The sequence below is a fragment of the Salmo salar genome, chromosome ssa08 (assembly GCF_905237065.1).
Source record: "Salmo salar chromosome ssa08, Ssal_v3.1, whole genome shotgun sequence".
Classification (NCBI taxonomy): Eukaryota; Metazoa; Chordata; class Actinopteri; order Salmoniformes; family Salmonidae; genus Salmo; species Salmo salar.
In genome coordinates this window covers 27,056,866-27,083,873 of record NC_059449.1, presented here as the reverse complement: position 1 = coordinate 27,083,873, position 27,008 = coordinate 27,056,866, and the positions used below count along the sequence as shown (strand labels likewise).

At 45.8% G+C, this 27,008-nt stretch overlaps 1 protein-coding gene across 2 annotated transcripts; it reads right to left on the bottom strand.

The window, feature by feature from the left end:
• Positions 1 to 193: 193 nt before the first annotated feature.
• LOC106610553 (nocturnin) lies at positions 194 to 22,327 on the bottom strand. Of its 2 annotated transcripts, none has more exons than XM_045723084.1 (4): positions 21,871 to 22,327; positions 2,307 to 2,624; positions 1,822 to 2,153; positions 194 to 1,595 (listed from the first exon to the last, which is right to left on the bottom strand). In XM_045723084.1, exons 1-4 carry the CDS (start codon positions 22,202 to 22,204, stop codon positions 1,068 to 1,070), a joined length of 1,512 nt encoding a protein of 503 aa, XP_045579040.1. In that variant the 5' UTR covers positions 22,205 to 22,327; the 3' UTR covers positions 194 to 1,067. The 2 variants fall into 2 exon arrangements, with proteins under 2 accessions (XP_045579040.1, XP_014065414.2); XM_014209939.2 differs by lacking the exon at positions 21,871 to 22,327 and adding an exon at positions 6,171 to 6,735.
• Between the last annotated feature and the right edge of the window lie 4,681 nt (positions 22,328 to 27,008).

The window sequence follows — 27,008 nt, the reverse complement described above, 5'->3', positions numbered from 1 at the left end:
AACTTCTTCCATTTAAGAATGATGGAGGCCACTGTGTTCTTGGGGACCTTCAATGCTGCAGAAATGTTTTGGTACCCTTCCCCAGATCTGAACCACGACACAATCCTGTCTCGGAGCTCTATGGACAATTCCATTGTCGTCAACTGCAGGACTTTATATAGACAGGTGTGCCTTTCCAAATCATGTACAATCAATGTAATTTACCACAGGTGGACTCCAAACAAGTTGTAGAAACATCTCAATGGAAACCAGATGCACCTGAGCTCAATTTCAAGGCCCATAGCAAAGTATTGCTATAAATAAGGTATTTCTAAAAACCTGTTTTTGCTTTGTCTTGTGGGGTATTGTGTGAAGATTGGGGTTAAAACATTAATTTAATCAATTTTAGAATAAGGCTGTAATGTAACAAAATGTTGAAAAAAGTAAAGGTGTCTGAATACTTCCCGAATGCACTGTATACTTCAGAATATTTAGGCTAGTTAGCCGGCTAACTCCTTGATCCTGCTCTGTACTATTACCCTGCTGAATTGAAGCAGCCCAGGACAAGTAGAACCATTGAGTTGGATAGTAAACAGCAGGTAGGGTGCAATCATCAGTGTCAAGAGGTACAACAACAGCACCTATACTGTAGACAGGCACCATAGAGCCTAGTTTCAGCAGTCTGTCCAGTCCATTCCTCTTGGTCTCTCCTTCATTCAGAGTGTTTTAGTCAATGAAAACATGACTTCTGAAAAGTAAGCTCACACCAGAGGGTAGTTTCCTCCCTCTTTCCCTCCTGTTCTCCAGTCATCATACCCCAGAGATGGGTTCGGACTCAGAGGGATAGTGGCGCTTCTGTTCCCTCCATCCTTCCATCCCTCGTTCTGTTCCCTCCATCCCTCGTTCTGCCACTCCATCCTTCCATCCCTCGTTCTGCCACTCCATCCTTCCATCCCTCGTTCTGCCACTCCATCCTTCCATCCCTCGTTCTGTTCCCTCCATCCTTCCAACCCTCCTTCTGTTCCTTCCATCCCTCGTTCTGCCACTCCATCCTTTGAATTGTCAATCAAGTGTCCATATGATCCTCTTCACTCCTCCTCCTTTTTAAAGCTGAAGTCACACACCAGCGAGAGGTGATCGGAGGGGTAGTTGTACGACGGAAGCCTGTTAGGGCCAATCTGTTCCTCTGTAGGCATATCCAACACGGCGTCCACACGGAAAGCTTCTCTAGAGTACCAGATATAATCCAATGTGGTACAACATTCTCCCGTCGGTCGGATCTTCCACGTGGTATAGGCCGGTTCCGAAAGCCCGTCCCGGCTTAACCGTTTATAGGCCGAGTCAAGGATCAACGGCGACGAGGCGAAACGTTGGTAGACGTCCTCGGAAGGCACAGCGTTGAAGTCCCCGCAGACAAGGAGAGGGGTGTCTGGGGCGATGCCTATGGGACCCGAAGGACCCCCTGGTGATTGGGTGAGGGTGGTGAGGTTCCGGAGAAGGTCGGAACCCTGGGCGCTACGGAGACGTTCCCAGCCGCTCCGGGCTTTGAGGTGCGTCACGGCAACACACAGCCGCCGGCCTGTCACCCTGCAACGCAGCGTCGTGACGACCGCCACCTGTAGGGGAAGACGATGGCATAAAACAGTTAAGGGTTACGGTCTAGTCAGTATTTCTAACAATCTACACAAAAAGTAGCTGTCCAGGAGGAGGGTTGACCTCTCTTGCCTGTTATGAAATAGGATCCTGTTGGAATCCTTCATTCCTTGAGGTAATCATATTACGGTCAGACCAGTGATTACTTCAAAGAAGAAAGGACAGTTAAACTAGCATAGCTTTACAAACCTGGTTGGTGGGTATTAAAACGGCACACAGCCGGACATTCACACTATCCACCAAGTCAAACCGGGCTTCATCATAGAACAGAGCACACCCATCCGGACCGTTGTTGCCCTCCACATCCAAACACGGAGACCAGGGCTTGGGGCAGAAGTTGCTGCGGTAACCCAGGCTGGCCAGGATTGGCTGGAAGGTGTCGTAGTAGTGGTCGACTTCCTGTAGACACAGGATGTGAGGTCGGTAGGTGAGGATCTCTTCTAGGATGAGGTATTTACGCTCCGCCCAGTTCAGTGCTTCCAGGGGACAGTTGACGAAACTGTCCATCCCTTCACCTAGAGCTGGAGGGAGAGAGAGAATTCATCTGTTCATCCATCTCACTGTCCTTGATGCCAATTAAAATGAGCCATAATATACCATTTAATAACCCTGAATTAGATGAAACGTTCATGATTATTTTTGCTAAAGAAAGGCTTCAATAAAAAAACATTTACCTTGAGCCAGTATGTTCCACTGCATAACCCTGATGGTCCTCTGAGTGGCACTGTTGTCCACTTCCTCCCTGTCCACCTCTCCCTCCCCGGGGCAGATGAAGGCTCTGAGGAGGCGAGGAGGCCTGTCCCGTAGAGCCTCCTCACACTCCCTCAGCAGCTCCAGGGGGTCCGTGGGGTGCTCCGGGGGAGAGTGACACCCCTGGGAGGGGTGCTGGGGGTCCTGGTGATGGGCCAGCGGGGTGGTAGTGGTGCTGTTGTTGACTAGGGTCTGGGCCAGGGAGCTGTAGAGTCTACTGGCACCACTGCCCATTGGACAGACTGGAGAGAGAGGGTGTAGGGAGATAGAAAACATGATCATATGATATTTTACAGGACACTTTAGTCCAATACCAAGTTCCAAACTATTTTAACCACAACATAGAACCACACAAAGGGCCAACAAGGGTACCCCGAGGTTGATTCCATCCCAGAAATAGGTGTCAGTCTCTAGGGAGAAGTCCTGCTAACCCTGGGCCTCACTCCCCACGTGCCTGGTTCCTCACACTGTAACAGGGCCTAGTGTTGTACTGTTCCATGTCTACTGCTGTAGCAACACCAGCTGACACTTTTCCCTACACACTGATCTTAGGTCAGTTTTACCTCCAGCCCTTTATGGTTAAGGATTTGGGGAAGCTGATCCTAGATCTGTGCTTAAGGGTGACATTTATCTTCTCTCTCAATTCAGGGAGGATCCGACCAACCAAAACACACTAACCTAATCCCTTTGGTCAATCAGGAGTAAGTTCAAAGGTGAGATTGGGGTTGTTGCCAGGTGAAGGGGTAAAGGTCACCTATTGACTAGTCACTTGACTTGGAACAACATATTGACAACCTAGGCCTTTTTGTTTTCTACCTCAAATGTGTTTTTTTTTGCCCTAGAAAATTATCTGAATAGGACATCTATGGGTGGACTATCGGACGGTGTGTGTTTTTGCAAGGCAATTGTGTGTGTGTGTGGTTCAGTTCATGTGCGGATACAGAAAGACTGCTTGTTAGCTGGCTGATGAGCCTTACCTTGTCCTTGGACAACAACAGTAGCTCTGTGTGCTTTGAGGGAGTGTGTGTGTCATCTCTGGTTTCATCCAGTCAGTGTATGTGTGTGTTTCATTCCTCCAAAGTGTGTGTTCTTTTGGCTCCGTCTCGCTCTCTCTCCACTTTGTCGGTCAATATATATATGTGTGTGTAGTATTTATTTCTCTGCTTTCAGTTTGTCAGTTCTTCTCTCTCAACTAGTCACATGCACCAGTGACCCTACAGCCCAGTTTGAAGTGACTGTGTGTGTGTGAGCGCCTGGACAGCAGTATGCTGTGTGCTGGGAGATAAACATGTCAGTGTCAGCTGACTGTGTTCCTCTCTTTGCCCTCTCTGGACACATGAACCAGTAAGGCTCAGTTTCTAGTAGGACTACATCTCCCAGCTCTCACATGAACCAGTCAGGCTCAGTTTATAGTAGGACTACATCTCCCAGCTCTCACATGAACCAGTCAGGCTCAGTTTATAGTAGGACTACATCTCCCAGCTCTCACATGAACCAGTAAGGCTCAGTTTATAGTAGGACTACATCTCCCAGCTCTCACATGAAGCAGTCAGGCTCAGTTTCTAGTAGGACTACATCTCGCAGCTCTCGGTCTAATGGCAGCGTGTAGTTGGACTACCTCTCCCAGCTGTCATCTCTGTCTAGTCTTCATTGTTTCTAAATTCTAGTTTAACCTCTGATGGCCTTCAGTTGAACTGGATTAGCCTCATCTAGTCCCCTGACAGTATCTCTCTACCTCAATACTGATCTAGGGTCAGTATGGTTATTAACCTCATGAAGGTAAAGGGTTATGTCAGGGGAAGGGTGATCTGATCCTAGATCTGTGGTTAATGGAAACTCCTGAGTATCTATGAATGGTGAATCAACCCATATAAAAGGGGAAGGGTTAGCTGATCCTAACCGGTGTTTAGGCTCCGCATCTCAGTGCTAGAGGCATCACTACAGACCCTGGTTTGATCCCAGGCTGTATCACAACCGCTCGTGTTCGGGAGTCCCATAGGGCGGCGCACAATTGGCCCAACGTTGTCCAGCTTAGGGGAGGGTTTGGCCGGGGTAGGCTGTCATTGTAAAATAAGAGTTTGTTCTTAACTGACTTGCCTAGTTAAATAAAGTTAAATAAAAAAGAATAATGTATGAGTAAATCAAAACATCAAACTATTAGGTAGGTTACTAAGCAACAAACAAGAAGACCTTTTGTTGACATTACCACTAAAACGCCATCTCTGTGACAAGACCAATGGCCATCCAGAAACAGTCAGTGGCCAGCAGTTTTATTACCTGCTGTTTGTTCTATTGCAAACTCCTGATTTCTGACGATCTCATACTGGCCCATATGCCCAGACGATCTCATACTGGCCCAGACGATCTCATACTGGCCCAGACGATCTCATGCTGGCCCTGACGATCTCATGCTGGCCCAGACGATCTCATACTGGCCCTGACGATCTCATACTGGCCCTGACGATCTCATGCTGGCCCTGACGATCTCATACTGGCCCATATGCCCAGACGATCTCATGCTGGCCCTGACGATCTCATGCTGGCCCTGACGATCTCATACTGGCCCATATGCCCAGACGATCTCATACTGGCCCATATGCCCAGACGATCTCATACTGGCCCATATGCCCAGACGATCTCATACTGGCCCATATGCCCAGACGATCTCATACTGGCCCATATGCCCAGACGATCTCATACTGGCCCATATGCCCAGACGATCTCATACTGGCCCATATGCCCAGACGATCTCATACTGGCCCATATGCCCAGACGATCTCATACTGGCCCATATGCCCAGACGATCTCATACTGGCCCATATGCCCAGACGATCTCATACTGGCCCATATGCCCAGACGATCTCATACTGGCCCATATGCCCTGACGATCTCATACTGGCCCATATGTCCAGAGGACCCACCACATGTCCCTATCTGTTGCTCTGAGACCAGGACATGGCTGTTTACCAGGGTGTGATGACCAGGTGCATGGTCTAAACCAGAGCTATGGTAACCAGGTCAGACACAGTGATGGGATAAAGGTAGGGTTTAGCTCTTAAACAAATACTACATGTCGGTCTACATTTTCAGTGTGTGTGTGTGTGTGTCGGTCGCTGACAAATGAACCACATGCATCATATGGATATTTTCCAACAGGATCCCTTATCTCTGACTCCTTATCTAAACACATCTGAATCACTACTGCACCTCGTTCTGAAAGAATTCCTTCCATCTAACAATGAATGAGTTGCAGCTCTGAAGACTCATTACAGAAAGACAACAGAGCTTACATACAGAGAGATGTCACTAGCATACTAGTCCCTCGTTTCACCTTAACAGTGACCAAGACAGACAACTGTGTGCTTCCTAACCAACATAAAGGACGTTGTGTTGTCCCACTAGGGGCCCTAGCAAAGTCTGACCTTATTGGGTGAAACAGAACACCGGCACCCCTCCCCAACGTCTCCCCCTCAACCAAACAAGGATGAGACTACAACTTGAGAAAACAAACATCACACTACCCATTCTACCCAAACACTAGGATACACACAACAATATGAAGGAGAATTCATCCATTACCTTACAACAACCAGTAGCTCCATAAGTTCAATAAACACCAGTGATACTTGCAAGCGCAGTGTACTGGTTTTTCCTTTCAATTTACTGCCAGATCATTCCCAGGCATCTGCAACAAGTCCCCTCAGACGGGCGAGAGCCTTTCCCATTACAACGACCAATATAAACCCGCTAACGTAAGAGTTTAATAAAGATACCACAGTCATGCTCACCCATAGTTTCCATCATTATAGTCTCTTGCTTCCTTGTATGTCTGACTGGCAGTCTTGAGAAAGAACGGTCAGTAAATGTTGCAGAACTTCTGATAAACACTTGATGTGTTGTCTCTCGTCAAGTGTGTGAGAGACGTACTCGCTGTGTTTCTGAGTGAGCTCAATGTTCACTACACCTTATAACCCATAGGGAGGGAGGGAGAGAGAGATGAGGAGGGAGTGACGACAGCAGTCCGTATGAGGCGTCACTACAGATCATGTGCTTGGGGACAGGATATAATGCTGCACAATCTCCACCGCTGATTCACACACAGGGTGCGTTCTTGTATAAACAGACGTACACATAGGGAGGGTTATTTCACCACACTCACACACGCAAGGGTTGTGGTTTGGTTCATGACTATAGAGTTAACGGAATCAATGGCAGTCATTAGCAAACAGCCACTTCAGTGTCACACACAGTTCCTCAATATGTCCATAGATAGAACGGTGTCCCCAGATGCCCACAGACCTGTTGTATCTGCTCCTGACCACAGATGATGTAGGAAAAACACATTCATGCATTTCCTCATTTAAATTTTTCCACTTCATATTGGGTAATTGTCCTATCCTCTCCTATCATGTGTAATTGTCCTATCCTTTCCTATCATGTGTAGCTGTCCTATCCTCTCCTATCATGTGTAACTGTCCTATCCTATCCTATCCTGTTTTTCCACTTCATATTGTGTAATTGTCCTATAGTGTGTAACTGTCCTATCCTCTCCTATCATGTGTAACTGTCCTATCCTATCCTATCCTGTTTTTCCACTTCATATTGTGTAATTGTCCTATCCTGTGTAACTGTCCTATCCTCTCCTATCATGTGTAATTGTCCTATCCTATCCTGTTTTTCCACTTCATATTGGGTAACTGTCTTATCCTCTCCTATCATGTGTAACTGTCCTATCCTGTGTAATTGTCCTATCCTCTCCTATCATGTGTAACTGTCCTATCGTGTGTAACTGTCCTATCCTCTCCTATCCTGCGTAATTGTCCTATCCTCTCCTATCATGTGTAACTGTCCTATCGTGTGTAACTGTCCTATCCTGTGTAATTGTCCTATCCTCTCCTATCCTGTGTAACTGTCCTATCCTCTCCTATCATGTGTAACTGTCCTATCCTATCCTATCCTGTTTTTCCACTTCATATTGTGTAATTGTCCTATCCTGTGTAACTGTCCTATCCTCTCCTATCATGTGTAATTGTCCTATCCTATCCTGTTTTTCCACTTCATATTGGGTAACTGTCTTATCCTCTCCTATCATGTGTAACTGTCCTATCCTGTGTAATTGTCCTATCCTCTCCTATCATGTGTAACTGTCCTATCGTGTGTAACTGTCCTATCCTCTCCTATCCTGCGTAATTGTCCTATCCTCTCCTATCATGTGTAACTGTCCTATCGTGTGTAACTGTCCTATCCTGTGTAATTGTCCTATCCTCTCCTATCCTGTGTAATTGTCCTATCCTCTCCTATCCCGTGTAACTGTCCTATCCTCTCCTATCCTGTGTAATTGTCCTATCCTCTCCTATCATGTGTAACTGTCCTATCCTGTGTAACTGTCCTATCCTGTGTAACTGTCCTATCCTCTCTTATCATGTGTAACTGTCCTATCCTGTGTAATTGTCCTATCCTCTCCTATCATGTGTAACTGTCCTATCCTGTAACTGTCCTATCCTCTCCTATCATGTGTAACTGTCCTATCCTGTGTAATTGTCCTATCATGTGTAACTGTCCTATCCTGTGTAACTGTCCTATCCTCTCCTATCATGTGTAACTGTCCTATCCTCACCTATCCTGTGTAATTGTCCTATCCTCTCCTATCATGTGTAACTGTCCTATCCTCTCCTATCATGTGTAACTGTCCTATCCTGTAACTGTCCTATCCTCTCCTATCATGTGTAACTGTCCTATCCTGTGTAATTGTCCTATCCTGTGTAACTGTCCTATCCTGTGTAACTGTCCTATCCTCTCCTATCATGTGTAACTGTCCTATCGTGTGTAACTGTCCTATCCTCTCCTATCCTGTGTAATTGTCCTATCCTATCATGTGTAACTGTCCTATCGTGTGTAACGGTCCTATCCTGTGTAATTGTCCTATCCTCTCCTATCCTGTGTAATCGTCCTATCCTCTCCTATCGTGTGTAACTGTCCTATCCTGTGTAATTGTCCTATCATGTGTAACTGTCCTATCCTGTGTAATTGTCCTATCCTGTGTAACTGTCCTATCGTGTGTAATTGTCCTATCGTCTCCTATCCTGTGTAACTGTCCTATCCTCTCCTATCATGTGTAACTGTCCTATCCTCTCCTATCATGTGTAACTGTCCTATCCTGTGTAATTGTCCTATCCTCTCCTATCTTGTGTAACTGTCCTATCGTGTGTAATTGTCCTATCGTCTCCTATCCTGTGTAACTGTCCTATCCTCTCCTATCCTGTGTAACTGTCCTATCCTCTCCTATCCTGTGTAACTGTCCTATCCTCTCCTATCCTGTGTAACTGTCCTATCCTCTCCCATCCTGTGTAACTGTCCTATCGTGTGTAACTGTCCTTTCCTCTCCTATCATGTGTAACTGTCCTATCCTCTCCTATCATGTGTACAGTGAGGGAAAAAAGTATTTGATCCCCTGCTGATTTTGTACATTTGCCCACTGACAAAGAAATGATCAGTCTATCATTTTAATGGTAGGTTTATTTGAACAGTGAGAGACAGAATAACAACAAAAATATCCAGAAAAACGCATGTCAAAAATGTTATAAAATGATTTGCATTTTAATGAGGGAAATAAGTATTTGACCCCTCTGCAAAACCTGACTTAGTACTTGGTGGCAAAACCCTTGTTGGCAATCAGAGGCCCCATGTCCCATCCTATTATGTGTAACTGTCCTAATCTCGCCTATCGTGTGTAACTGTCCTATCCTATCATGTGTAATTGTCCTATCCTCTGTGTTTACTGTATCCGTAAATTCTACTGTCTATTTTGTCTATTGCCGGCAGCACCATTTCACCAAGCCAGATGGTATCAAGGAGATTCTGATATGGATGCCTACATGTGACAATGAATCAATGTTACTAAAAACAAGTCATGTTTTGATCTGCTCTCCACTGACTCGTAATATTTCCTAGGAATTGAGGAAGAAGCATTAAATATATACAGACAGGTCTGCACAAATGCAGAGGGCTGGTTTCCCAGACACGTATTAAGCCCATATCATTGGGCCTTGAAGACTAAAAAGCTTAATGGAGAATCTCCATCCAAAGTGCTTTTAAAAAGGCCCAGTGCAGTCAAAATTCTGTTTTGTATCATATTGTACAACAGCTGATGAAACTAACATTGTAAAATTCTGAAAGAATGTGATCAGTGTTATTTCCACGATAACAACAGCCACCAGTAGCACGCGCTCCAGCAGGTATATCTCACTGGTCACCATAACAACACCCACCCGCAGCACGCGCTCCAGCAGGTATATCTCACTGGTCACCATAACAACACCCACCCGCAGCACGCGCTCCAGCAGGTATCTCTCACTGGTCATCATAACAACACCCACCCGTAGCACGCGCTCCAGCAGGTATATCTCACTGGTCACCATAACAACACCCACCTGTAGCACGCGCTCCAGCAGGTATATCTCACTGGTCATCATAACAACACCCACCAGTAGCACGCGCTCCAGCAGGTATATCTCACTGGTCATCATAACACCCACCCGCAGCACGCGCTCCAGCAGGTATCTCTCACTGGTCACCATAACACCACCCACCCGCAGCACGCGCTCCAGCAGGTATATCTCACTGGTCACCATAACAACACCCACCCGTAGCACGCGCTCCAGCAGGTATATCTCACTGGTCACCATAACAACACCCACCCGTAGCACGCGCTCCAGCAGGTATATCTCACTGGTCATCATAACAACACCCACCCGTAGCACGCGCTCCAGCAGGTATATCTCACTGGTCACCATAACAACACCCACCTGTAGCACGCGCTCCAGCAGGTATATCTCACTGGTCACCATAACAACACCCACCTGTAGCACGCGCTCCAGCAGGTATATCTCACTGGTCATCCCCAAAGTCAACAGCTCCTTTGGCCGCAGTTCTCTGCTGCCAATGACTGGAACGAACTGCAAAAATAGCTGAATGTGGAGACTTATATTTCCCTCACTAACTTTAAACATCAGCTATCTGAGCAGCTTACCGATCACTGCAGCTGTACATAGCCCATCTGTAAACAGCCCACCCAATCTACCTACCTCATCCCCATATTGTTTTTATTTACTTTTCTGCACACCAGTATTTCTACTTGCTCATCATCATCTGCTCATCTATCACTCCAGTGTTAATTTGCTAAATTGTAATTACTTTTCTACTATGGCCTATTTATTGCCTTACCTCCTCACGCCATTTGCACACACTGTATATAGATTTTATTTTTCTCTATTGTGTTATTGACTGTATGCTTGTTTATTCCATGTGTAACTCTGTTGTTTATGTCACGCTGCTTTGCTTTATCTTGGCCAGGTCTCAGTTGTAAATGAGAACTTGTTCTCAACTGGCCTACCTGGTTAAATAATAATACAAATCGTTGCTGGTTGAAAATACAACACAGGACCTTCTAAACAGCAGGTTTTCGGCTTGTCTGGTGACATCACCAGGCAGTATAAGTTAAAAGACCAATAACAAAGAGTTCCATACCTCTCTGCCAATAAAAAGGTCGTATTGAAGTTAAATATCCCTCCCATTAGGTCACTCACTCAGAACGCTCTCAGGCAGTCTTAGCAATACTCCTGCTTGAGACATTTCTTTTAGGAAAAAACTGTTTGTTTTTTTACCTTTTTAATGGAAAACTATTACAGTAAGGAACTTAATTGTTACCCAGAAAGGATTTGATATTAGGATAATAACGGCATCATTGGGCCTTTAAGTCCAGGACTAGGCTTAATATGTGTGTGGGAAACCAGCCCAGAGTGTATAGGGCTAGGGATTGGTTTGGGACTGGGCAGCTGTGTTCAGGATATGACCAACAACCACATTGCCCTACTTCAATGACTGTCTGGATTTTTCATTTGTTTACGTGATGTAGTTTTTCAGATGTCATGTTGTGTTAACGGAGACAAGGGCATTTCAGAGCAGTAGACAGACAGACGGGCATATCAGAGCAGACAGACAGACAGACAGACAGACGGGCATATCAGAGCAGAAGCCAGACATAGAGAGAAGGGCATATCAGAGAAGACAGTGTGAGAAGGTTACATCAGAGAAGCAGAGGGGATGGAACACACAGTACACTGCCAGGGTGGAAATGTCAATGTGTCACACACGGATAAAGTGACACTGTCTGAGTGAACATCTCTCTGAGACGGTGTATGTGTACTGTGTGTGCCTGTGAGAGAGAGTACATACCTGTGTCCTTCACTCAAATGCCAGACAATTTTCCACTGGCTTACCTGCTCATGTCATATCTATACCACTTGGCCCTAATATAGAAGTTAATAGACCAATTAACTCATATATAACATACATACATACATACTTGAAGTCGGAAGTTAAACTGAGTTTAAATGTATTTGGTTTTCACAATTCCTAACATTTAATCCTAGTAAGAATTCCCTGTCTTAGGTCAGTTAGGATCACCACTTTATTTTAAGAATGTGAAATGTCAGAATAATAGTAGAGAGAATGATTTATTTCTGCTTTTATTTATTTCATCACATTCCCAGTGGGTCAGAAGTTTACATACACTCAATTAGTATTTGGTAGCATTGCCTTTAAATTGTTTAACTTGGGTCAAACGTTTCAGGTAGCCTTCACCAAGCTTCCCACAATAAGTTGGGTGAATTTTGGCCCATTCCTCCTGACCGAGCTGGTGTAACTGAGTCAGGTTTGTAGGCCTCCTTGCTCGCACACACTTTTTCAGTTCTGCCCACATATTTTCAATCGGATTGAGGTCAGGGCTTTGTGATAGCCACTCCAATACCTTGACTTTGATGTCCTAGTGGAATAGATGGGTCTAGTCTAGCTATATCTAGGGCCTAGTGGTATATATGGGTGTAGACTAGCTATATCTAGGGCCTAGTGGTATATATGGGTGTAGTCTAGCTATATCTAGGGCCTAGTGGTATAGATGGGTGTAGTCTTATATCAAGGGCCTAGTTATAGATGGGTGTAGTGTAGTGGTATAGATAGGTGTAGTCTAGCTATATCTAGGGCCTAGCGGTATAAATGGGTGTAGTCTAGCCATATCTAGGGCCTAGCGGTATAAATGGGTGTAGTCTAGTTATAACTAGGCCCTAGATATAACTACACCCATCTATTCCACTAGGCCCTAGTTATAACTAGACTACACCCATCTATACCACTAGGCCCTAGATATAACTAGACTACACCCATCTATACCACTAGGCCCTAGTTATAACTAGACTACACCCATCTATACCACTAGGCCCTAGTTATAACTAGACTACACCCATCTATTCCACTAGGCCCTAGATATAACTAGACTACACCCATATATACCACTAGGCCCTAGATATAACTACACCCATCTATACCACTAGGCCCTAGTTATAACTAGACTACACCCATCTATACCACTAGGCCCTAGTTATAACTAGACTACACCCATCTATACCACTAGGCCCTAGATATAACTAGACTACACCCATATATACCACTAGGCCCTAGATATAACTAGACTACACCCATCTATACCACTAGGCCCTAGATATAGCTAGACTACACCCATCTATTCCACTAGGCCCTAGATATAACTAGTCTACACCCATCTATACCCTAGGCCCTAGATATAACTAGTCTACACCCATCTATACCCTAGGCCCTAGTTATAACTAGACTACACCCATATATACCACTAGGCCCTAGATATAGCTAGACTACACCCATATATACCACTAGGCCCTAGATATAACTAGACTACACCCATATATACCACTAGGCCCTAGATATAGCTAGTCTACACCCATATATACCACTAGGCCCTAGATATAGCTAGACTAGACCCATCTATACCACTAGGCCCTAGATATAACTAGTCTACACCCATCTATACCACTAGGCCCTAGATATAGCTAGACTACACCCATCTATACCACTAGGCCCTAGATATAGCTAGACTAGACCCATCTATACCACTAGGCCCTAGATATAGCTAGTCTACACCCATCTATTCCACTAGGCCCTAGTTATAACTAGACTACACCCATCTATACCACTAGGCCCTAGTTATAACTAGTCTACACCCATCTATACCACTAGGCCCTAGTTATAACTAGACTACACCCATCTATACCCTAGGCCCTAGATATAACTAGTCTACACCCATCTATACCACTAGGCCCTAGTTATAACTAGACTACACCCATCTATTCCACTAGGCCCTAGTTATAACTAGACTACACCCATCTATACCACTAGGCCCTAGTTATAACTAGTCTACACCCATCTATACCACTAGGCCCTAGTTATAACTAGACTACACCCATCTATTCCACTAGGCCCTAGATATAACTAGACTACACCCATTTATACCGCTAGGCCCTAGATATAACTAGACTACACCCATCTATATCACTAGGCCCTAGATATAACTAGACTACACCCATCTATTCCACTAGGCCCTAGATATAACTAGACTACACCCATATATACCACTAGGCCCTAGATATGGCTAGACTACACCCATCTATACCACTAGGCCCTAGATATAACTAGACTACACCCATTTATACCGCTAGGCCCTAGATATAACTAGACTACACCCATCTATACCACTAGGCCCTAGATATGGCTAGACTACACCCATCTATATCACTAGGCCCTAGATATAGCTAGACTACACCCATCTATACCACTAGGCCCTAGATATAGCTAGACTACACCCATCTATATCACTAGGCCCTAGATATAGCTAGACTACACCCATCTATACCACTAGGCCCTAGATATAGCTAGACTACACCCATCTATACCCTAGGCCCTAGATATAACTAGACTACACCCATCTATTCCACTAGGCCCTAGATATAACTAGACTACACCCATCTATACCCTAGGCCCTAGATATAACTAGACTACACCCATCTATACCACTAGGCCCTAGATATAGCTAGACTACACCCATATATACCACTAGGCCCTAGATATAACTAGACTACACCCATCTATACCACTAGGCCCTAGATATAGCTAGACTACACCCATCTATTCCACTAGGCCCTAGATATAACTAGACTACACCCATCTATTCCACTAGGCCCTAGATATAACTAGACTAGACCCATATATACCACTAGGCCCTAGATATAGCTAGACTACACCCATCTATTCCACTAGGCCCTAGATATAACTAGACTAGACCCATATATACCACTAGGCCCTAGATATAGCTAGACTAGACCCATTTATACCACTAGGCCCTAGATATAACTAGACTACACCCATCTATACCACTAGGCCCTAGATATAACTAGACTACACCCATCTATTCCACTAGGCCCTAGATATAACTAGACTACACCCATCTATTCCACTAGGCCCTAGATATAACTAGACTACACCCATTTATACCGCTAGGCCCTAGATATAACTAGACTACACCCATTTATACCACTAGGCCCTAGATATAACTAGACTACACCCATCTATACCACTAGGCCCTAGTTATAACTAGACTACACCCATCTATACCCTAGGCCCTAGATATAACTAGACTACACCCATCTATACCACTAGGCCCTAGTTATAACTAGACTACACCCATCTATTCCACTAGGCCCTAGATATAACTAGACTACACCCATCTATACCACTAGGCCCTAGTTATAACTAGACTACACCCATCTATTCCACTAGGCCCTAGATATAACTAGTCTACACCCATCTATATCACTAGGCCCTAGATATGGCTAGACTACACCCATTTATACCGCTAAGCCCTAGATATGGCTAGACTACACCCATTTATACCGCTAGGCCCTAGATATAGCTAGTCTACACCCATCTATACCACTAGGCCCTAGATATGGCTAGACTACACCCATTTATACCGCTAGGCCCTAGATATAGCTAGTCTACACCCATCTATACCACTAGGCCCTAGATATAGCTAGTCTACACCCATCTATACCACTAGGCCCTAGATATAGCTAGACTACACCCATCTATACCACTAGGCCCTAGATATAGCTAGACTACACCCATCTATACCACTAGGCCCTAGATATAGCTAGTCTACACCCATCTATACCACTAGGCCCTAGATATAGCTAGACCACACCCTTAGGACCAAACGTTGGCTGGCCATATAAATTATGGTTAACACTGATACTGCTTGACTGCCCACACAGAAATCAATGTTTCTTGTAGTGACACATGACGTGAGAGATACTCAACAGTTCCCAAAGCCACTCTACAATCATGACAACCAGTCGGCCCGGCAACCTAGAGGTAATACTAGTTCCGTCCATCTCACACCAGGTCTCATACCTACAGAGATCAGGATGTCAGTCTAAGAAGGATGTCTTAGCTGTTCCATCCATTGTCTACAAAACAAACATTCCGGCTATGTTGTAGAATTCCAGAATAGAGCACTGCTGGGAATGTCTTCTGAAATCAAATACACTGCACTCCATTCTACAATACAGGTTTCCAAAACATAACCACTACAATGTATTAAAACATAACTAATCCTCTGCTAGATTACACAACAGCTGCCTCAGATACACAGACATGGTGTGCCATCGCCTAGCTCTGGCTAACAGGCAGGCTTGAACAGGCCTGGTACTAACTGGGAGGGAACCAAAATATGTTCTGATTACTCAACTGTTACATAGCCCTCTATAAAAAGGACCAGAGCCAACAGGAGGCTGGGTATCAACCCAGTAACACAGCTAGCAGGTCTCTATTGGAGCACGGTGAGGGACGGGCCCAGTAACGCAGCTAGCAGGTCACTACTGGAGCACGGTGAGGGACGGGCCCAGTAACACAGCTAGCAGGTCTCTACTGGAGCACGGTGAGGGACGGGCCCAGTAACACAGCTAGCAGGTCTCTACTGGAGCACGGTGAGGGACGGGCCCAGTAACACAGCTAGCAGGTCACTACTGGAGCACGGTGAGGGACGGGCCCAGTAACACAGCTAGCAGGTCACTACTGGAGCACGGTGAGGGACGGGCCCAGTAACACAGCTAGCAGGTCACTACTGGAGCACGGTGAGGGACGGGCCCAGTAACGCAGCTAGCAGGTCACTACTGGAGCACGGTGAGGGACGGGCCCAGTAACACAGCTAGCAGGTCTCTACTGGAGCACGGTGAGGGACGGGCCCAGTAACACAGCTAGCAGGTCTCTACTGGAGCACGGCGAGGGACGGGCCCAGTAACGCAGCTAGCAGGTCACTACTGGAGCACGGCGAGGGACGGGCCCAGTAACACAGCTAGCAGGTCTCTACTGGAGCACGGCGAGGACGGGCCCAGTAACGCAGCTAGCAGGTCTCTACTGGAGCACGGCGAGGGACGGGCCCAGTAACGCAGCTAGCAGGTCTCTACTGGAGCACGGTGAGGGACGGGCCCAGTAACGCAGCTAGCAGGTCTCTACTGGAGCACTGTGAGGGACGGGCCCAGTAACGCAGCTAGCAGGTCTCTACTGGAGTACGGTGAGGGACGGGCCCAGTAACACAGCTAGCAGGTCTCTACTGGAGCACGGTGAGGGACGGGCCCAGTAACACAGCTGGCAGGTCTCTACTGGAGCACGGTGAGGGACGGGCCCAGTAACGCAGCTAGCAGGTCTCCAAAACCTTTAATTGTAACCGCTGGTCTAGTTCTACAAAAGGGCCAGATCAGCCTCCTACAGCGTTTCCACTGGGTGATCTAGACATCTGCCAGATCAGCCTCCTACAGCGTTTCCACTGGGTGATCTAGACATCTGCCAGATCGGCCTCCTACAGCGTTTCCACTGGGTGATCTAGACATCTGCCAGATCGGCCTCCTACAGCGTTTCCACTGGGTGATCTAGACATCTGCCAGATCGGCCTCCTACAGCGTTTCCACTGGGTGATCTAGACATCTGCCAGATCGGCCTCCTACAGCGTTTCCACTGGGTGATCTAGACATCTGCCAGATCGGCCTCCTACAGCGTTTCCACTGGGTGATCTAGACATCTGCCAGATCGGCCTCCTACAAGCGTTTCCACTGGGTGATCTAGACATCTGCCAGATCGGCCTCCTACAGCGTTTCCACTGGGTGATCTAGACATCTGCCAGATCGGCCTCCTACAGCGTTTCCACTGGGTGATCTAGACATCTGCCAGATCGGCCTCCTACAGCGTTTCCACTGGGTGATCTAGACATCTGCCAGATCGGCCTCCTACAGCGTTTCCACTGGGTGATCTAGACATCTGCCAGATCGGCCTCCTACAGCGTTTCCACTGGGTGATCTAGACATCTGCCAGATCGGCCTCCTACAGCGTTTCCACTGGGTGATCTAGACATCTGCCAGATCGGCCTCCTACAGCGTTTCCACTGGGTGATCTAGACATCTGCCAGATCGGCCTCCTACAGCGTTTCCACTGGGTGATCTAGACATCTGCCAGATCGGCCTCCTACAGCGTTTCCACTGGGTGATCTAGACATCTGCCAGATCGGCCTCCTACAGCGTTTCCACTGGGTGATCTAGACATCTGCCAGATCGGCCTCCTACAGCGTTTCCACTGGGTGATCTAGACATCTGCCAGATCGGCCTCCTACTGCGTTTCCACTGGGTGATCTAGACATCTGCCAGATCGGCCTCCTACAGCGTTTCCACTGGGTGATCTAGACATCTGCCAGATCAGCCTCCTACAGCCGTTTCCACTGGGTGATCTAGACATCTGCCAGATCAGCCTCCTACAAGCGTTTTCCACTGGGTGATCTAGATATCTACTAGATCATGGAAGGGATTTGCTCGTGGCTAAAATGATTAAGTAAGTTAGTTAGGTCGGCCACACTATAAAGGGCAGAGCCTACAACAGTGTTGCCACTAATAGGTTCTATCTGTCTCTAGAAAACTAAATTAAAAATGGGCGGTTCCCGGACACTAATAAAGCCTAGTCCTGGACTAAAAAACACTTTCAATTGAGATTCTCTAATGAGCTTGCTTTTTAATCCAAGGCCTAAACACTATCCAGGAAACCACTCCCAAGACTGTTGTCAGAGTTCTGCCATGAACAACACAGGTCTGAAAGAGTCTGGCACCAACATGCAGGCCTACACTTCTTAGGAAAGTGTAGGGCAACAAGTTTGTTGAAGGCCCAGTGCAGTCAAAAACCTGATTTTCCTGGGTTTTATATACATTTCCACAATATGAGGTTGGAATAATACTGTGAATATGATGATAATGCCCTTTTAGTGATAGAGCTGTTTGAAAAGACCGGTGACATTTCAGCCTGTTTAGGTGGGATTGAGTTGTCCAGCAGGACAATGACCCTAAGCATACTGCTAAAGCAACACGAGTGGTTTAAGGGGGAAACATTTAAATGTCTTGGAATGGCCTAGTCAAAGCCCAGACCTCAATCCAATTGAGAATCTGTGGTATGACAAAGATTGCTGTACACCAGCGGAATCCATCCAACTTTAAGGAGCTCGAGCAGTTTTGCCTTGAAGAATGTGCAGAAATCCCAGTGTGCCAAGATTGAGACATACCCCAAGGGACTTGCAGCTGTAATTGCTGCAGAAGGTGGCTCTACAAAGTAGAGGTCGACCGATTATGATTTTTCAACGCTGATACCGATTATTGGAGGACCAAAAAAAGCCAATACCAATTGATCGGCTGATATTTATAATGACAATTACAATAATACTGAATGAACACTTATTTTAACTTAATACATCAATAAAATCAATTTAGTCTCAAATAATGAAACATGTTCAATTTGGTTTAAATAATGCAAAAACAAAAGTGTTGGAGAAGAAAGTAAAAGTGCAATATTTGCCATGTAAAAAAGCTAACGTTTAAGTTCCTTGCTCAGAACAGGAGAACATATGAAAGCTGGTGGTTCCTTTCAATATTCCCAGGTAAGAAGTTTTAGGTTGTAGTTATTATAGGACTATTTCTCTCTATACCATTTGTATTTCATATACCTTTGACTATTGGATGTTCTTATAGGCACTATAGTATTGCCACCCTAATCTCAGCAGTTGATAGGCTTTAAGTCATAAACAGCGCAATGCTTGAAGCACAGCAAAGAGCTGCTGGCAAATGCAGGAAAGTTCTGTTTGAATGAATGCTTACAAGCCTGCTGCTGCCTACCACCACTCAGTCAGACTGCTCTATCAAATCATACTTAATTATAATATCACACAAAAATACAAGCCTTAGGTCATTAATATGGTCAAATCCGGAAACTATCATTTCGAAAACAAAACGTTTCTTTTTTCAGTGAAATACGGAAACGTTCCGTATTTTTTCTAACGGGTGGCATCCCTAAGTCTAAATATTGCTGTTGCATTGCACAACCTTCAATGTTATGTCATAATTCTTGCAAATTAATTTCGGTCTTGGTTAGGAAGAAATGGTCTTCACACAGTTCGCAACGAGCCAGGCGGCCCAAACTGCTGCATATACCCTGACTCTGCTTGCACTGAACGCCAGAGAAGTGACACAATTTCCATAGTTTAAAGAAATTCATGTTAGCAGGCAATATTAACTAAATATGCAGGTTTAAAAATATATATTTGTGTATTGATTTTAAGAAAGGCATTAATGTTTATGGTTAGGTACACATTGGTACAACGACAGTGCTTTTTCGCTAATGCGCTTGTTAAATCATCACCCGTTTGGCGAAGTAGGCTGTGATTCGATGATAAATTAACAGGCACCGCATCGATTATATGCAACGCAGGACACGCTAGATAAACTAGTAATATCATCAACCATGTGTAGTTAACTAGTGATTATGTTAAGATTGATCGTTTTTTTATAAGATAAGTTTAATGCTAGCTAGCAGCTTACCTTGGCTCCTTGCTGCACTCGCGTAACAGGTAGTCAGCCTGCCACGCAGTCTCCTCGTGGAGTGCAATGTAATCGGTCATAATCGGTGTCCAAAAATGCCGATTGTTATGAAAACTTGAAATCGGCCCGAATTAGTCGGCCATTCCGATTAATCAGTCGCTCAAGTTCAGTTTTGTCTTGTTTGTTTCACAAAAAATATTGTGCATCTTCAAAGTGGTAGGCATGTTGTGTTTATCAAAATGATAACCCCCCCCCCCCAAACAAATCTATTTTAATTCCAGGTTATAAGGCAACAAAATAGGAAAAATTCCAAGGGGGTAAATACTTTGACAAGCCACTGTACATCAAACATTACATACAACATAATCTTACCCACAATCCCCAGAGAGAGAGAGAGAGCGAGAATAAAACAGCTTGCATGAGAGTAGGGTATTATTACATAACTATTCCAGAGCGCATGAAAAAAAGATAGAGAAAATGAAAGAGTTGAGCAACGGACCAACAGTAGAAGAGGTTAAACTTCAAAAACATGGTTAGAATCCTGGTAGCCAGGCTACTGTTGAAACGTTCTTTAAAAACATGGTTAGAATCCTGGTAGCCAGGCTACTGTTGAAACGTTCTTTAAAAACATGGTTAGAAACCTGGTAGACAGGCTACTGTTGAAACGTTATCTTACCAGACTGGAGCTATCGTTGCAGCTGTATCCTCAGCAGATTCACTGTGTGTGCGTTTCTTACTCCTGCCGTGCTGTGTGTGTCCAGTATGTATGTGTGTGTAGCTGTGTGTGTGTGGAGAAGCGTGGTAGCGCTGTGCTTTTCAACAGCTGCACTACAAGGTCATTGGAATGAGTCAGTGTGAAAACATGGGTTCTACTGCCACCTACTGGTGAACTGGAGAAACAGCAGCTATGTAAATGACGTTTAGGCATGTTGGCGCAGGGCCAGAGCAAAAGCCTCCACACGCAAAGGTGAGGTAGAGAACCAGGGGTAGCCTTTTCTAATCGGAGGCTGTGCTGGATGGATGTCTGCTTTTTCTCCAGCCCTTCTCGAACATACCTGACTCAAATCTATGAATCAAGCTCCTGGTGTTAGAGTAGGGCTGGAGCAAAAGCCTGCAGTTGCTGTCTGAAAGGAGGAGGAGAGCCTTTGAAGTAATGCCAGCGCTTTGGTGGTTAAATAATTGGAATGACTTTTGGAGTTTGTGGAACAAACATGCACATTCCCAACTTGCATAAATGGAGGCATTTATATATATATATATATTCTTATAGTTTAAGCGAGATTACCCCTGACATGAATCATAACATTGTTGCATTTTCTAATGTCTAATGTCAGCCCAAAGAAATGTTACCAGTTTGGCTTATCTCAACAACAGCGCAGTTAACTATATTGTAGTGACTTGAACCCAACACTTAGCGACCTCGTCAAAAGGTTGGACCTGTTTGCGTAACGGTTTTGATTTGACTTGGTTTCGAGTCCCAGTCGGGGCCACCCCCCGAATTTGCTACAATATCTAAGTTATACCTTTACATGATGCCCATCTTGAAATCAGTAAGAGAACATTTCAAACTTTAGCATTAGTCTTGGATAGTTAAGAGTAGATACACATTTTATGACTCGTTGAGTGATTGTACTGTAAAATTGTTACAAAACCAACTCACCGGTTATGGAACCTGCGGAGCATTTCTGCCATGTTTGGATCGCATGTTTCTTCCGTTTATTGTTAAGATTGCCGATGTGTGTCACCGAATAATAAGGAGAACCGGCCAGTGAATTCAGCAACCCCGGGTTCATCACCAGCATGCGGTGGGTGGGCGCACAGAAAGCCGGTAACTCTTTAGGCAGCGTCAGTTGACTACTTGACAGCGGTGACGCCGCAGGACTTTGACGATACATGGCGATTGCTGCGTTTGCCGGTGGTGGTTCCATCTCTTTTTCACCGGGGCTCTGCCCACCTGTGGGGTAATTACCGTTCATCTCCCTGTGTGCGTGCATGTCGTGGATCGGATTACCGGTTAAAAGGTATTCAAAAACGATGTTAACGTCTCTTTAGTCGTTTTGAGCCTTGTGAGATTGGGCAAAAAGCGAAACCTAAATTCTCCAGCTTCAGAAAAATGACACTTCCCGTCACTCTTTCGTAACTGGGGACTCTGCTTCTCCTTTCGTAATAACAGCAAGGCCTGCCAAGCGGGTTTGGCAGCGTGTCACTTAGTACAGAGGTTTTGTAACCACTTCTGATTCTGAAAGAAAAACTATTCTGAAAGCAACCATATAAAACGCATATCGTGGTACTTGGGCAAATTCAAGGCATACAATTACATTTTAAATCCCTAAAAATAAATACTACATGGGTCTTAGTTTAATTTGCTTCCTCGATCACACCGACAGTGTTATGCATTTTGGTACACCATAAGTACCTTCATGTCCAATGGAACGTTGCGTTTGCCTTGCAGTGCGTTCTTTGTGGTGTATACGGTGACGTATGCGTCAAACCGTATGCGTCGACGGCTTGACAGAAATGGTAGCAGAAGGTGACCGTTGAACTTTTGTTGCATACTTATCCAGATGATGCTTCGTACTATTTTGCGCTAAAACACTCTCAGTGTGATCAAGGCGTTAGTCCTATATTGCAGGGTTTCTGAACTCGGTCCAAGGGCCCCCTCCTGGGTGCACGTTTTGGGGGTTTTCCTAGCACTACACAGCTGATTCAAATAACCAACTCATCATCAAGTCTTGATCATTTGAATCAGCTGTGTAGTGCTGGGGCAAAAAACTAAATGTTCACCCAGGGGGGAAACCCTGCTCAATTAGATACACAGCCTCCTCTACCTCTGGTTTACTACCTCTAGCTGTATGTCCCACCACCCTTTCTCCTCTAGCTGTATGTCCCACCACCCCTGTACTCCAACACAGCCTCCTCTACCTCTGGTTTACTACCTCTAGCTGCTGTATGTCCCACCACCCCTGTACTCCAACACAGCCTCCTCTACCTCTGGTTTCTCCCTGCTTTGTCCCACCACCCCTGTACTCCAACACAGCCTCCTACCTCTGGTTTACTACCTCTAGCTGTATGTCCCACACCCCTCTACCCTTTTACTACCTCTAGCTGTATGTCCCACCACCCCTGTACTCCAACCGCTTCCTCTACCTCTGGTTTACTACCTCTAGCTGTATGTCCCACCACCCCTGTACTCCAACACAGCCTCCTCTCCCTCTGGTTTACTACCTCTAGCTGTATGTCCCACCACCCTTGTGTTTCATAAAGCACCTAGCATCCCAAATGGCACCATGTTCCCTTTATAGCACAGGAGGTTGGTGGCATCTTAGTGGTGGAGGACGGGCTCGTGGTGATTGTATAAAACACATGGTTTCTATGTGTTTGATTCCATTCCATTCTCTCTCAGACACTATTATGAACCATCCTCCCCTCAGCAGCCTCCACTGACGTAGTACTTTACTTCTGACCAGAGTATTAGGCAATAGGGTGCCATTTGGGACATCCTATGATCCACAAGTAAACACACAGATCAATTTTCCGGGTCAGGATCCAGTATTAAACCATGACCTGAGGGAAATCAGCCAGGACTGATGGGCCAGGATCCAGTATTAAACCATGACCTGAGGGAAATCAGCCAGGACTGATGGGCCAGGATCCAGTATTAAACCATGACCTGAGGGAAATCAGCCAGGACTGATGGGCCAGGATCCAGTATTAAACCATGACCTGAGGGAAATCAGCCAGGACTGATGGGCCAGGATCCAGTATTAAACCATGACCTGAGGGAAATCAGCCAGGACTGATGGGCCAGGATCCAGTATTAAACCATGACCTGAGGGAAATCAGCCAGGACTGATGGGCCAGGATCCGGTATTAAACCATGACCTGAGGGAAATCAGCCAGAACCGATGGGCCAGGATCCGGTATTAAACCATGACCTGAGGGAAATCAGCCAGGACTGATGGGCCAGGATCCAGTATTAAACCATGACCTGAGGGAAATCAGCCAGAACCGATGGGCCAGGATCCGGTATTAAGCCATAAGCCAAGGGAAATCAGCCAGGACCGACGGGCCAGGGTCCAGTATTGAGCCATAAGCCAAGTGAAATCAGTCAGGATGGATGGGCCAGGATCCAGTATTAAGCTATGACCCAAGGGAAATCAGCCAGGACAGACGGACCACGATCCAGTATTAAGCCATAAGCCAAGGGAAATCAGCCAGGACCAACGGGCCAGGGTCCAGTATTGAGCCATAAGCCAAGTGAAATCAGTCAGGATGGATGGGCCAGGATCCAGTATTAAGCTATGACCCAAGGGAAATCTGCCAGGACAGACGGACCACGATCCAGTATTAAGCCATGACCCAAGGGAAATCAGCCAGGACAGACGGGCCAGGATCCAGTATTAAGCCATAAGCCAAGTGAAATCAGTCAGGATGGATGGGCCAGGATCCAGTATTAAGCCATGACCCAAGGGTGACCTGTGTATCCTCCAGACAGACTACTGCATGTTGACCTGTGTATCCTCTACAGACTACTGCATGTTGACCTGTGTATCCTCTAGACAGACTACTGCATGTTGACCTGTGTATCCTCTAGACAGACTACTGCATGTTGACCTGTGTATCCTCTAGACAGACTACTGCATGTTGACCTGTGTATCCTCTACAGACTACTGCATGTTGACCTGTGTATCCTCTACAGACTACTGCATGTTGACCTGTGTATCCTCTACAGACTACTGCATGTTGACCTGTGTATCCTCTACAGACTACTGCATGTTGACCTGTGTATCCTCTACAGACTACTGCATGTTGACCTGTGTATCCTCTACAGACTACTGCATGTTGACCTGTGTATACTCTACAGACTACTGCATGTTGACCTGTGTATCCTCTAGACAGACTACTGCATGTTGACCTGTGTATCCTCTAGACAGACTACTGCACGTTGACCTGTGTATCCTCTAGACAGACTACTGCACGTTGACCTGTGTATCCTCTAGACAGACTACTGCATGTTGACCTGTGTATCCTCTACAGACTACTGCATGTTGACCTGTGTATCCTCTACAGACTACTGCATGTTGACCTGTGTATCCTCTACAGACTACTGCATGTTGACCTGTGTATCCTCTACAGACTACTGCATGTTGACCTGTGTATCCTCCAGACAGACTACTACATGTTGACCTGTGTATCCTCTACAGACTACTGCATGTTGACCTGTGTATCCTCTAGACAGACTACTGCATGTTGACCTGTGTATCCTCTACAGACTACTGCATGTTGACCTGTGTATCCTCTAGACAGACTACTGCATGTTGACCTGTGTATCCTCTACAGACTACTGCATGTTGACCTGTGTATCCTCTACAGACTACTGCATGTTGACCTGTGTATCCTCTACAGACTACTGCATGTTGACCTGTGTATCCTCTACAGACTACTACATGTTGACCTGTGTATCCTCTACAGACTACTGCATGTTGACCTGTGTATCCTCTACAGACTACTGCATGTTGACCTGTGTATCCTCTACAGACTACTGCATGTTGACCTGTGTATCCTCTACAGACTACTGCATGTTGACCTGTGTATCCTCTACAGACTACTGCATGTTGACCTGTGTATCCTCTACAGACTACTGCATGTTGACCTGTGTATCCTCTACAGACTACTGCATGTTGACCTGTGTATCCTCTACAGACTACTGCATGTTGACCTGTGTATCCTCTACAGACTACTGCATGTTGACCTGTGTATCCTCTACAGACTACTGCATGTTGACCTGTGTATCCTCTACAGACTACTGCATGTTGACCTGTGTATCCTCTACAGACTACTGCATGTTGACCTGTGTATACTCTACAGACTACTGCATGTTGACCTGTGTATCCTCTACAGACTACTGCACGTTGACCTGTGTATCCTCTACAGACTACTGCATGTTGACCTGTGTATCCTCTAGACAGACTACTGCATGTTGACCTGTGTATCCTCTACAGACTACTGCATGTTGACCTGTGTATCCTCTACAGACTACTGCATGTTGACCTGTGTATCCTCTAGACAGACTACTGCATGTTGACCTGTGTATCCTCTAGACAGACTACTGCATGTTGACCTGTGTATCCTCTACAGACTACTGCATGTTGACCTGTGTATCCTCTAGACAGACTACTGCATGTTGACCTGTGTATCCTCTACAGACTACTGCATGTTGACCTGTGTATCCTCTACAGACTACTGCATGTTGACCTGTGTATCCTCCAGACAGACTACTGCATGTTGACCTGTGTATCCTCTAGACAGACTACTGCATGTTGACCTGTGTATCCTCCAGACAGACTACTGCATGTTGACCTGTGTATCCTCTAGCAGACTACTGCATGTTGACCTGTGTATCCTCTAGACAGACTACTGCATGTTGACCTGTGTATCCTCTAGACAGACTACTGCATGTTGACCTGTGTATCCTCTACAGACTACTGCATGTTGACCTGTGTATCCTCTAGCAGACTACTGCATGTTGACCTGTGTATCCTCTAGCAGACTACTGCATGTTGACCTGTGTATCCTCTAGCAGACTACTGCATGTTGACCTGTGTATCCTCTAGACAGACTACTGCATGTTGACCTGTGTATCCTCCAGACAGACTACTGCATGTTGACCTGTGTATCCTCTACAGACTACTGCATGTTGACCTGTGTATCCTCTACAGACTACTGCATGTTGACCTGTGTATCCTCTAGACAGACTACTGCATGTTGACCTGTGTATCCTCTACAGACTACTGCATG